This window comes from Solea solea, chromosome 3 (genome assembly GCF_958295425.1).
Source record: "Solea solea chromosome 3, fSolSol10.1, whole genome shotgun sequence".
NCBI classification, from domain to species: domain Eukaryota; kingdom Metazoa; phylum Chordata; class Actinopteri; order Pleuronectiformes; family Soleidae; genus Solea; species Solea solea.
Window position 1 is genome coordinate 1,297,210 of NC_081136.1, and position 14,300 is coordinate 1,311,509.

General features: G+C 36.7%; 1 protein-coding gene across 1 annotated transcript; it reads left to right on the forward strand.

The window, feature by feature from the left end:
• Positions 1-1,103: 1,103 nt before the first annotated feature.
• On the forward strand, positions 1,104-7,070 carry fgb (fibrinogen beta chain). Its single transcript, XM_058626339.1, has 13 exons — positions 1,104-1,263; positions 2,113-2,142; positions 2,229-2,326; positions 2,818-2,920; positions 3,342-3,410; positions 3,504-3,618; positions 3,728-3,834; positions 4,646-4,760; positions 5,316-5,435; positions 5,523-5,645; positions 5,749-5,843; positions 6,193-6,383; positions 6,613-7,070. Exons 1-13 carry the CDS (start codon positions 1,186-1,188, stop codon positions 6,845-6,847), a joined length of 1,479 nt encoding a protein of 492 aa, XP_058482322.1. The 5' UTR covers positions 1,104-1,185; the 3' UTR covers positions 6,848-7,070.
• Positions 7,071-14,300: the final 7,230 nt, after the last annotated feature.

Here is a 14,300-nt window from a genome sequence, read left to right on the forward strand (position 1 = left end):
CTGATTGTAACATGTTTTGGTTTGTCCAAAAAACACCACAAGGCTTGGATTAAATCCACGCTTTTGGACAAGTTTGTAAAGCACTCCCCCACACCAAACCCCTTAGAGAAAATCAGTGATTTTAACATCACAGCACACAGGAGTTGTTGGTCCACTGCTGCCTCCATCACTAAGTTAAATTCGGCATTTGAAATCCTTCATTCACATTTGATGCTGTGACACAAAGTGACCACACGAGGCAGCAGTAGACCAGCAGCTCCTGTGTCCTCTTGAGATTTTCTCTATGGACTTCTGTGTGGGCGAGTTAGTGCTTTACAAACGTCACTTTTCTGTTGGGAAAAAGTCATTTAAATGCAAGACAAAGTCGTCGTTGTGATGTTGTGGACTGAACCTGATGTAGATGATGTAGACGTACTGTAGGTGCGGAGCACAGGGGGCGCTCACGGCTCACTCACGGCTGATAAAGCTCATCATGGCAACTCAAAAAACCCCATCTGCCCCTTTAAAACATGGACGCTTGAACCCGTGAACCAGGCGGTTTGGTAACTTGTCCTTTTGGACTCAAATATCAGTTTGCTTCATCGTCCTAATTCCCAAAAGTGACTAGAGTAAATATTACACCCACTCAGTTTATGTTCATGTACTGCAAATATTGCTGTTACTGTTATTTTTTTATGTTTTTTCTCTGTTTTGTTTGTTCTTGAACGGCACATGATTTTAATCAGATTTAATTCCCTTTAACTCAGCTCTGTCCGTTCCCTCTGATCGTTTGCTTTTGTTTGTCGAGTCAAAGTTGAACTTTTTTTTATGCTTATCGTGAAAAAAACACACAAACATGTCGAGGTTTGTGTTTTCTCGAGTGAGCTGAACGGATTCTGTTTGAGCCAAGGTTTTATTTTATGTAACAAATCAAACAAAGAGTCTTAAACTAATGTCAGTTTATGTCAGGGTTTAAACCGACAACAGATTGACCTCATGACCTTTTGTTCCGATGGGACGGTGAGCGGCTGTGACTCAGCTCTGCTCTGAACTGCGGTCGTCGCTCGGTGTGAGCGGATCAATAAAAGGAGGAGGACGTGGACTCAGCGGCGCAGATAAAAACCAGGTCAGTTCAAACCGTCTGCGACAGAAGAAGCGGCGAAGGACGACCGACAGTTTTGACCAGAGTAACTTTATCGACAGCAGATGATGAGGACGCTGCTGCTGCTGACGCTGTGCGTTTACGCCGTCTGCGCCCAGGATCTGGAGTATGATGACTATGACGTGAGTGTTTGGTCAAACTCAGACAAACCTTTATGGAATTAGATTTGTGTCAATATTTTATAACGACTGGATATGGATTTAACAATTCAAAAATATTTTTATTGTTTGAAAATACACTTTGTTCTTTGCGCTTCCGCATTTGTTTTTTGCGCTCCCTCATTTGTTCTTTGCGCTCCCATATTTGTTGTTTGCACTCCCTCATTTCGTCTTTGTGCTCCCTCACATGTTTTTTGCGCTCCCTCATTTGTTTTTGCACTCCCTCATTTGTTCTTTGCGCTCCCTCATTTGTTACAAGAGTGTATTTTTTAAAAAAAAGACCACGTTATAAAAACTAAAAAACTTTAAATGACATTAAAAATGTTACTGACATAAACATTGTACTTTTATTGGAAAAGCAAAAGCTATAAAAACTAAAAACATTTAGTAACATTATTAATGTTTCAGGAAAAACAAGGTACGAACGTAACAAAACATTTAACTTAAATTTGTAAGGTTACCAGAACAAAAACACCATAATAACATTATGATTTACCATAAGTAACATTTGTGAGGTAAGCGGAAAAAATCCTACGTACGGAACGAATGTCACAATCATTAGTATCGTAATTTACGTCACTAAATTAATACATGAGATGAAAATTCCACGTCAAGATGATCCTACAACCAAAAAGAATGACTTACAATATTATTGTGGGGGATTATAAAGAAAGAAAAAGTTGCTGATGCCGCCCCCTTGTGCAACTGAAACAAATCACTAAGACTGTGTGTTGGTGATTATTGACAAACACAGTCAAATGATTGTTTTTACCTGAGTTGATATTGATACTTAGCTTTTTGTTTCTCTCTCAGGACACAGGCTCAACATCTGGAAACAAAACAGTGCGTAGAAGAACTTTATTTACACATGTGTTTGTTTGTTTGTTTTCATTTGCCTCGTTCCTGACTTCCTCTCGTTTGTCTTTCAGGGAAAGTTAGACGTGAGAGGTCACCGTCCAACGACGTCTGGCAGGGACACGTACACACCACATCGCTATAGCCCGCCCCCTATTAACACCGGCGGCAGGTGCGATCGCTCACACGAACGTTTTACTTATATTTTCTTGAATTCCCTAATGGACCCACGGTTAAGCTCCGCCCTCTTCGATTCTGGGACATTTGTATGGAGAGACTTCCACCTAACTGATACACAGTGTGTGGGTGTTTTCTAATGATGTGGTCGCTTGGTATTGGAGTTGTGCTACATTTAGCATAGCTTGACTTGCTAGCAATGTTAGCGTGGCTTTATCAGAACTGGGGCACCTGTGAGCGACGTGGCTACAGAGGTAATGTTACCACTCAGTGCAGATTAGCTAGAATTAGCCAGCTAGCATAGAAAACTTTGACTGAAACTAAAAACTTTATAAATGACTTACTTTTCTATCAAGCTCATTCGCCTATTTGTGCTCAAGGGCGGGGCTTAACCATAGGTCAATAGCTATGTTTCAGATGGATTAAAAAAATAAGCGTCTAATCCAGTTAGCATTAGATTTAATGTGCCTTCTGCTTTTCACCCAGGTATCGCGGTCGTCCCACGCCGGCCCCAGCCCGAGGATCCCAGTCACAGGAGAAGGAACCGATGCCTGAGGCCGGAGGATGCACACACGCAGCAGAGGAGATGGTACAGTGACACCGTGACTCCCTCCTTCCACATGTTTTTATTTAATGTCAGAGTCTTCTGAATTATTGAAATTTCTCTCAGCTTCACAGTCAGGAGTTTTGAAGTGTAGGCGCACCCCTGTGCCCAAGAACCACCTAATACTATGTCAGCTTAAGTCTACAATGTCTTAAGAATGTATGAGTGGTTTACAAACTTCAGTTTCCTGTGGGAAAAATCTGTCTAACAGTGAGATAAAGACGTGAACATGTTGTTAAGATATAACAGGCTGAAGCAGGTGTAGATTTGATCAGATTAGTCTTTTGTTCAGTGTCTGAAATCAGTTTTCCCCTGTGAGAGTGAGTGTCTCCGGTGTCTTCACACAAGACAAACGTGGTCTTTTCAAGTCACAAAAGACGAGTTGTGTCTTGTTTGTGTCCACCAGGGAGTTTTGTGTCCTACTGGCTGCGAGCTGCAGACAATGCTGCTGAAGCAAGAGAGGAACGTCAAGACTGTAAGTGACTGAATGAACAAGCACCACAGATTAAACATTTAATTAAAGCCCTTTTTTAATTAAAATTATGATTTTGATCCTGTTTTTTGACAGAGTATCAATGAGCTGAGACCTCAAGTGAACGAGTTGTCCAGATCCACCAACAACATTTACAACTACGTCAACAGCATGTCCAGTTCTCTGAGGGAGAGGCAGAGAGTTGTTTCCGGTGAGACCCACGAACACTTTACACAGTATATTTTATAGATACATGAAAATGAGGCCAAGTGAAAAGAAGAAATTGCAGAAGTTCATGTTACATTTCTCTCCCTGTTCAGACAATGGCAGGGTGGTGCATCAATACACCGATCAAGTGGAGGAACAACATGCCTTCATCAAGGAGACAGTGGACACTGTCTTCCCTTCAAACATACGAGTCCTGCAGGTACTTTTCCTTTCTTTGCACAAATACATTTTTTTTTGAAAGGTAACAGACCTAGAGCAAACAAATAAACCAAGACTGCAAATGGTCCAAAACATTTTTTTTGCATTGCAGATAAGATACATATTTCTAATGAAAAATAAGAATTTTGAATTTTAAGTACTGCCATCAAAAACATCATAGGATAGTAACACATCCAAAATTTCCACCAAAAAACACAAAGTTTAGTGGAAAAAACTCAAAAAGTGGACAAAAATGTCTTAAGGTGTCAAACCTGCTACAAAAAAATCACAAGAACTATATTGTGAATTTAGACATTAAAACATACATTTTTGATAATAAAAACATCATAGTAAGTGTCATAAAAATGTCCTAGCATAGTGAGGCCTCAAACGTTTAATAACAACAGTAGGTCGTCCAAAGTGTCACAAAAACGTTTCCATAAACATCATAGTAAGGTGTCAAACCTGCCACAAACAATTGACAACAACAATATTTTACAGGTTTCACGAAAACGTCCTAGCATAGTAAAGGCTTTTATCAAAACAGAGTAAGGTGTCCACATTTTTGCATAACTAATATTGTTTAGTCTGTGTCAAACGTACTATAATAAAGAGCCTAAAATGTCACAGTAACGTACCTAGTTTTTTAAAGGCATCCAAAATTTCATAAAATGCCGTAGCACGTAATAGTCCCTCCTTTTTTCCAGCATTTATGATTATCCCGATATTGGACATTCTCTACCAGTAATGACCTCCTTTAAATTGGAATTGCATAAAATCGATAGCTGAAATATGATGCGTTATGACCACAGGGGGTCCTGGACAAGATCCGGCTGAAAATCCAGAAGCTGGAGAAAGCCATCCAGGGCCAGAGGGAGGGGTGCAAGGAGCCGTGCATGACAAAATGTCCCATACCTGTGGTCTCAGGTGAGTGTTGGACCTCTCTTTTATTGTTGAGACCTAGTTTAAAAATGCACAAACAGACCTTTGCAAGGCCTTTTATCCTGGATTTCATGTTTTCTTGAAAGAGAATCCAAACCTTCTTGAGGAAACTGGTTTCCCAGAGCCCAAGCTGTGTGTCAAGGCAAGCCTGACTATACGTAGTGGGAACCTCTTGGTCTTGTGCACCAGCTCACGTTCCACGTCCCTATAGCCAAACATGCCACCCAGGAGCTCCAGAGTGGGGCCCTGGTGACCCAATTCTGGGTGAGAGAGTGTGGTCTGGGCATTCCATTGTGGTCATTGTAAACCTTTCTATGCAAGGACCTATTTGCCTTGGGACCTGTTTGCCCAAGTCCATTAGTGGCCTTGGGTAACCCAAGCCCTTACCCAAATCCCTACCCTTACCCAAAACTGAACTCCTACAATCACTGGGACACACAAACCCTGTTGTGGTCGCTCAAGGAGGACGAAATTCTCAGAATTTATTGCAAGATAAGTGGGCAGAGTAACAATTCTTCCCTCCTCTCTTGTGTGATCCAGGTAAGGAGTGTGAGGACATCTTCCGCAGAGGAGGACGAGAGTCCCAGATGTACTTGATCAAGCCAGACGCTTTCTATCCACCATACAAGGTCTTCTGCGACCAGACCACGCAAAACGGAGGTGAGAATATAATTCGTCTTGAGTTTGTTCTGAAGGTGAAGACTTGGTAGATAAAAGGTTTATAGTCTGTCTCTCTTGTTTTCTCAGGATGGGTCCTCATCCAGAACAGGCTCGACGGCAGCGTCGACTTTGGCCGACGCTGGGATGAATATCGCCGCGGATTCGGCAACATCGCCTTCGACGCCGGAAAAGGTCACTGCCAGACTCCAGGTACGATATTCAGAGAGGTCATTTCACAGCAGTGAGAGGAAACGTTGGTAATTATATTGAGTGGTTGACAAACATCCGTTTTTCCTCCTGGGTCATGTGACAGGCGAATACTGGCTGGGTAACGAACGCATTAGTCAGTTGACCAAGATGGGCCCCACAGAGGTTCTCATCGAGATGCAGGACTGGACAGGAAGCAAGGTGAGTCCTCAAATTGACCCTTGAGGGACACCGTTCATCACTGAAAGTCTCCCAGCTTCACACACTAACGTGTTTCTGAAAAAAGTTGTGTATTTTCTTTATAGCAAAAAAATCTGTTATATATGTGGTTGGGTTATGAGATTAGATTTGATTGAACTTTATTAAATCCTCTCGAGGTTCCCTCTGGGAAAGTAAGGTTTGATCCCCTTTTCAACTTTAATATGTTCAATTCAATAGTTGGAATTAAGAATTAGCATTGATATGTACACATATATATATACAAATATATATATGTACTGTATGTATTCTTTTTAAAGTTTTAAAACGTTTTCTTTTTGCTGCCATTTAGGTTAATGCCCAGTACCGCCAATTCACCATCCAATCAGAGGCATCCAATTACGTGCTTGCGGTGGATGGTTACTCAGGTAACGCCGGCAACTGTTTCCTGGACGGAGCTTTGCAGCTCTTTGGTGAAAACCGCACCATGACCATACACAACGGGATGATGTTCAGCACCTACGACAGAGACAATGACAACTGGTAGGTCATATTACAAAATAAAATATAACAAAAACGTGGCTTAAATAGTTATTTTGGTACACTTCCTGATGGAAAATGCAAAAACGTACGAAACCAATCTGTTCGACTTGGTCGAAACGCGACTTGAGGCTCTTTGTAAACATAATGGTGCAAATTTGCATTTTTAGTTGAATTCTCAGTTTAAAATGCCAATCATTTTGACAAAAACTTCCTCGTTTGCTCAAACCAGGTTGCCAGGCGATCCGTCCAAACAGTGCTCGAGGGAGGATGGAGGCGGCTGGTGGTACAACCGCTGCCACTCAGCCAATCCCAATGGCCGATACTACATTGGTGGAGGTTACACCAAACTAATGGCCAAGCACGGCACAGATGATGGCATGGTGTGGATGAACTGGAAGGGGAGCTGGTATTCACTGAAGGCCATCAGCATGAAAATCAGGCCTTTTTTCACCACCAGTGGTTAAACAGTGTGACCAAACGTGACATCAAAAACAGTGAAACACAACATCATCTGGACTGTTTGTTTTAAAAAAATCCTAAATAACGGGTTAAAATGTTTTACATATACTTCACAAATAAGGACAGAAACCTGATGGTTTATGGGCAAATGTTCTGTGATTGTGTTCGCTTCTGTAGGATAAGTTAAATTCAACTGTCCAAGCATTACTCAATAAACTGAGGAACATACTTTGGTGATCGAGTTATTGTTTCACTCTTTGACTTGATCTTTTGTGTGGGCGACTGCTGGTTTGGCATTTCCTGGGTGGGTAGCTTTACGCAGCAGCAGGTCATGCATGTCCAAAATGTCACCAGAATTTCATAGTTTAGTATGCCGTCGAAAATCAGACAAAAAAGTCATAGTATAGTATGTCGTCCAAAATCAGTCAAAAAAGTCATAGTATAGTATGTCGTCCAAAATTGGTCAAAAAAGTCACAGGTTAGTATGTCGTCAAAAATGTGACAAAAAAGTCATAGGTCAGTATGTCGTCCAAAATGTGACAAAAAAGTCATAGGTAAGTATGTCGTCCAAATTTTGACAAAAAAGTCATAGGTTAGTATGTCGTCCAAATTTTGACAAAAAAGTCATAGGTTAGTATGTCGTCCAAATTTTGACAAAAAAGTCATAGGTTAGTATGTCGTCCGAATTTTGACAAAAAAGTCATAGGTTAGTATGTCGTCCAAATTTTGACAAAAAAGTCATAGGTAAGTATGTTGTCGAAAATGTGACGGAAAAGTCATAGGTTAGTATGTCGTCCAAAATTTAGACGAAAAAGTCATAGGTTAGTATGTCGTCCAAATTTTGACAAAAAAGTCATAGGTTAGTATGTCGTCCAAATTTTGACAAAAAAGTCATAGGTTAGTATGTCGTCCGAATTTTGACAAAAAAGTCATAGGTTAGTATGTCGTCCAAATTTTGACAAAAAAGTCATAGGTTAGTATGTCGTCCGAATTTTGACAAAAAAGTCATAGGTTAGTATGTCGTCCAAATTTTGACAAAAAAGTCATAGGTATGTTGTCGGAAATGTGACGGAAAAGTCATAGGTTAGTATGTCGTCCAAATTTTGACAAAGTCATAGGTTAGTATGTCGTCCAAATTTTGACAAAAAAGTCATAGGTTAGTATGTTGTAAAAAATTTGACAACAAATCATAGGTTAGTAAGTCATACAAATTTTGACAAAAAAGTCATAGGTTAGTATGTCATCCAAAATCACTCAAAAAAGGTCATAGTATAGTATGTCGTCCAAAATCACTCAAAAAGTCATAGGTTAGTATGTCGTCCGAATTTTGACAAAAAAGTCATAGGTTAGTATGTCGTCCAAATTTTGACAAAAAAGTCATAGGTAAGTATGTTGTCGAAAATGTGACGGAAAAGTCATAGGTTAGTATGTCGTCCAAAATTTAGACGAAAAAGTCATAGGTTTGTATGTCGTCCAAATTTTGACAAAAAAGTCATAGGTTAGTATGTCGTCCAAATTTTGACAAAAAAGTCATAGGTTAGTATGTCGTCCGAATTTTGACAAAAAAGTCATAGGTTAGTATGTCGTCCAAATTTTGACAAAAAAGTCATAGGTTAGTATGTCGTCCGAATTTTGACAAAAAAGTCATAGGTTAGTATGTCGTCCAAATTTTGACAAAAAAGTCATAGGTATGTTGTCGGAAATGTGACGGAAAAGTCATAGGTTAGTATGTCGTCCAAATTTTGACAAAGTCATAGGTTAGTATGTCGTCCAAATTTTGACAAAAAAGTCATAGGTTAGTATGTTGTCAAAAATTTGACAACAAATCATAGGTTAGTAAGTCATACAAATTTTGACAAAAAAGTCATAGGTTAGTATGTCATCCAAAATCACTCAAAAAAGGTCATAGTATAGTATGTCGTCCAAAATCACTCAAAAAGTCATAGGTTAGTATGTCGTCCGAATTTTGACAAAAAAGTCATAGGTTAGTATGTCGTCCAAATTTTGACAAAAAAGTCATAGGTAAGTATGTTGTCGAAAATGTGACGGAAAAGTCATAGGTTAGTATGTCGTCCAAAATTTAGACGAAAAAGTCATAGGTTTGTATGTCGTCCAAATTTTGACAAAAAAGTCATAGGTTAGTATGTCGTCCAAATTTTGACAAAAAAGTCATAGGTTAGTATGTCGTCCAAATTTTGACAAAAAAGTCATAGGTTAGTATGTCGTCCGAATTTTGACAAAAAAGTCATAGGTTAGTATGTCGTCCGAATTTTGACAAAAAAGTCATAGGTTAGTATGTTTTCCAAAATTTAACAAAAAAGTCATAGGTTAGTAAGTCGTACAAATTTTGACAAAAAAGTCATAGGTTAGTAAGTCGTACAAATTTTGACAAAAAAGTCATAGGTTAGTATGTCTTCCAAAATGTGACAAAAAACTCATAGGTTAGTATGTTGTCCAAATTTTGACAAAAAAGTCATAGGTTAGTATGTCGTCCAAATTTTGACAAAAAAGTCATAGGTTAGTATGTCTTCCAAATTTCGACAGAAAAGTCATAGGTTAGTATGTCGTCCAAATTTTGACAAAAAAGTCATACGTTAGTATGTTGTCCAAAATGTGACGGAAAAGTCATAGGTTAGTATGTCGTCCAAATTTTGACAAAAAAGTCAGGTTAGTATGTTGTCAAAAATTTGACAAAAAAGTCATAGGTTAGTATGTCGTCCAAAATTTGACGAAAAAGTCATAGGTTAGTATTTCGTCCAAAATGTGACGAAAAAGTCATAGGTTAGTATGTCGTCCAAATTTTGACAAAAAAGTCATAGGTTAGTATGTCGTCCGAATTTTGACAAAAAAGTCATAGGTTAGTATGTCGTTCAAATTTTGACAAAAAAGTCATAGGTTAGTATGTCGTCCGAATTTTGACAAAAAAGTCATAGGTTAGTATGTCGTCCAAATTTTGACAAAAAAGTCATAGGTATGTTGTCGGAAATGTGACGGAAAAGTCATAGGTTAGTATGTCGTCCAAATTTTGACAAAGTCATAGGTTAGTATGTCGTCCAAATTTTGACAAAAAAGTCATAGGTTAGTATGTTGTCAAAAATTTGACAAAAAATCATAGGTTAGTAAGTCATACAAATTTTGACAAAAAAGTCATAGGTTAGTATGTCATCCAAAATCACTCAAAAAAGGTCATAGTATAGTATGTCGTCCAAAATCACTCAAAAAGTCATAGGTTAGTATGTCGTCCGAATTTTGACAAAAAAGTCATAGGTTAGTATGTCGTCCAAATTTTGACAAAAAAGTCATAGGTAAGTATGTTGTCGAAAATGTGACGGAAAAGTCATAGGTTAGTATGTCGTCCAAAATTTAGACGAAAAAGTCATAGGTTTGTATGTCGTCCAAATTTTGACAAAAAAGTCATAGGTTAGTATGTCGTCCAAATTTTGACAAAAAAGTCATAGGTTAGTATGTCGTCCGAATTTTGACAAAAAAGTCATAGGTTAGTATGTCGTCCGAATTTTGACAAAAAAGTCATAGGTAAGTATGTTGTCGAAAATGTGACGGAAAAGTCATAGGTTAGTATGTCGTCCAAAATTTAGACGAAAAAGTCATAGGTTAGTATGTCGTCCAAATTTTGACAAAAAAGTCATAGGTAAGTATGTTGTCCAAAATGTGACGGAAAAGTCATAGGTTAGTATGTCGTCCAAAATTTAGACGAAAAAGTCATAGGTTAGTATGTCATCCAAATTTTGACAAAAAAGTCAAAGGTTAGTATGTCGTACAAATTTTGACAAGAGTCATAGGTTAGTATGTCGTCCAAATTTTGACAAAAAAGTCATAGGTTAGTATGTCTTCCAAATTTTGACAGAAAAGTCATAGGTTAGTATGTCGTCCAAATTTTGACAAAAAAGTCATACGTTAGTATGTTGTCCAAAATGTGACGGAAAAGTCATAGGTTAGTATGTCGTCCAAATTTTGACAAAAAAGTCAGGTTAGTATGTTGTCAAAAATTTGACAAAAAAGTCATAGGTTAGTATGTCGTCCAAAATTTGACGAAAAAGTCATAGGTTAGTATTTCGTCCAAAATGTGACGAAAAAGTCATAGGTTAGTATGTCGTCCAAATTTTGACAAAAAAGTCATAGTATAGTATGTCGTCCAAAATTTGACGAAAAAGTCATAAGTTAGTATGTTGTCAAAAATTGGACAAAAAAGTCATAGGTTAGTATGTTGTCAAAAATTTGACAAAAAAGTCATAGGTTAGTAAGTCATACAAATTTTGACAAAAAAGTCATAGGTTAGTATGTCATCCAAAATCACTCAAAAAAGGTCATAGTATAGTATGTCGTCCAAAATCACTCAAAAAGTCATAGGTTAGTATGTCTTCCAAATTTCGACAGAAAAGTCATAGGTTAGTATGTCGTCCAAATTTTGACAAAAAAGTCATAGGTAAGTATGTTGTCGAAAATGTGACGGAAAAGTCATAGGTTAGTATGTCGTCCAAAATTTAGACGAAAAAGTCATAGGTTTGTATGTCGTCCAAATTTTGACAAAAAAGTCATAGGTTAGTATGTCGTCCAAATTTTGACAAAAAAGTCATAGGTTAGTATGTCGTCCGAATTTTGACAAAAAAGTCATAGGTTAGTATGTCGTCCGAATTTTGACAAAAAAGTCATAGGTTAGTATGTCGTCCAAATTTTGACAAAAAAGTCATTGGGTAAGTATGTTGTCGAAAATGTGACGGAAAAGTCATAGGTTAGTATGTCGTCCAAAATTTAGACGAAAAAGTCATAGGTTAGTATGTCGTCCAAATTTTGACAAAAAAGTCATAGGTAAGTATGTTGTCCAAAATGTGACGGAAAAGTCATAGGTTAGTATGTCGTCCAAAATTTAGACGAAAAAGTCATAGGTTAGTATGTCGTCCAAATTTTGACAAAAAAGTCATAGGTAAGTATGTTGTCCAAAATGTGACGGAAAAGTCATAGGTTAGTATGTCGTCCAAAATTTAGACGAAAAAGTCATAGGTTAGTATGTCATCCAAATTTTGACAAAAAAGTCAAAGGTTAGTATGTCGTACAAATTTTGACAAGAGTCATAGGTTAGTATGTCGTCCAAATTTTGACAAAAAAGTCATAGGTTAGTATGTCGTCCAAAATGTGACGAAAAAGTCATAGGTTAGTATGTCGTCCAAAATTTGACAAAAAATTCATAGGTTAGTATGTTTTCCAAAATTTAACAAAAAAAGTCATAGGTTAGTAAGTCGTACAAATTTTGACAAAAAAGTCATAGGTTAGTAAGTCGTCCAAAATCTGACGAAAAAGTCATAGGTTAGTATGTTTTCCAAAATTTAACAAAAAAAGTCATAGGTTAGTAAGTCGTACAAATTTTGACAAAAAAGTCATAGGTTAGTAAGTCGTCCAAAATCTGACGAAAAAGTCATAGGTTAGTATGTCGTCCAAAATTTGACGAAAAAGTCATAGGTTAGTATGTTGTCAAAAATTTAACAAAAAAGTCATAGGTTAGTATGTCTTCCAAATTTTGACAAAAAAGTCATAGGTTAGTATGTCGTCCAAAATTTGATAAAAAAGTCATAGGTTAGTATGTCGTCCAAAATGTGACAGAAAAGTCATAGGTTAGTATGTTTTCCAAAATTTGACAAAAAATTCATAGGTTAGTATGTTTTCCAAAATTTAACAAAAAAGTCATAGGTTAGTAAGTCGTACAAATTTTGACAAAAAAGTCATAGGTTAGTAAGTTGTACAATTTTTTTAAAAAAAGTCATAGGTTAGTATGTCTTCCAAAATGTGACAAAAAAGTCATAGGTTAGTATGTTGTCCAAAATTTGACAAAAAAAGTCATAGGTTAGTATGTCGTCCAAATTTTGACAAAAAAGTCATAGGTTAGTATGTCTTCCAAAATGTGACAAAAAAGTCATAGTATAGTATGTCGTCCAAAATCAGTCAAAAAAGTCACAGGTTAGTATGTCGTCAAAAATGTGACAAAAAAAGTCATAGGTTAGTATGTTGTCCAAAATGTGACAAAAAAGTCATAGGTTAGTATGTCGTCCAAATTTTGACAAAAAAGTCATAGGTTAGTATGTCGTCCAAATTTTGACAAAAAAGTCATAGGTTAGTATGTTGTCCGAATTTTGACCAAAAAGTCATAGGTTAGTATGTCGTCCAAATTTTGACAAAAAAGTCATAGGTTAGTATGTTGTCCAAATTTTGACAAAAAAGTCATAGGTTAGTTTGTAGTCCAAATTTTGACAAAAAAGTCATAGGTTAGTATGTTTTCCAAAATTTGACAAAAAAGTCATGGGTTAGTATGTCGTCCGAAATTTAACAAAAAAGTCATAGGTTAGTATGTCGTACAAATTTTGACAAAAAAGTCATAGGTTAGTATGTCGTCCGAATTTTGACAAAAAAGTCATAGGTTAGTATGTCGTCCAAATTTTGACAAAAAAGTCATAGTATAGTATGTCGTCCAAAATTTGACGAAAAAGTCATAGGTTAGGTTTGTTGTCCAAAATTTGACGAAAAAGTCATAGGTTAGGTTTGTCGTCCAAAATCTGACAAAAAAGTCATAGGTTAGTAAGTTTTCCAAAATTTGACAAAAAAGTCATGGGTTAGTATGTCGTCCGAAATTTAACAAAAAAGTCATAGGTTAGTATGTCGTACAAATTTTGACAAAAAAGTCATAGGTTAGTATGTCGTCCAAAATTTGATAAAAAAGTCATAGGTTAGTATGTCGTCCAAAATGTGACAGAAAAGTCATAGGTTAGTATGTTTTCCAAAATTTGACAAAAAATTCATAGGTTAGTATGTTTTCCAAAATTTAACAAAAAAGTCATAGGTTAGTAAGTCGTACAAATTTTGACAAAAAAGTCATAGGTTAGTAAGTTGTACAAATTTTTTAAAAAAAGTCATAGGTTAGTATGTCTTCCAAAATGTGACAAAAAAGTCATAGGTTAGTATGTTGTCCAAAATTTGACAAAAAAAGTCATAGGTTAGTATGTCGTCCAAATTTTGACAAAAAAGTCATAGGTTAGTATGTCTTCCAAAATGTGACAAAAAAGTCATAGTATAGTATGTCGTCCAAAATCAGTCAAAAAAGTCACAGGTTAGTATGTCGTCAAAAATGTGACAAAAAAAGTCATAGGTTAGTATGTTGTCCAAAATGTGACAAAAAAGTCATAGGTTAGTATGTCGTCCAAATTTTGACAAAAAAGTCATAGGTTAGTATGTCGTCCAAATTTTGACAAAAAAGTCATAGGTTAGTTTGTAGTCCAAATTTTGACAAAAAAGTCATAGGTTAGTATGTTTTCCAAAATTTGACAAAAAAGTCATGGGTTAGTATGTCGTCCGAAATTTAACAAAAAAGTCATAGGTTAGTATGTCGTACAAATTTTGACAAAAAAGTCATAGGTTAGTATGTCGTCCGAATTTTGACAAAAAAGTCATAGG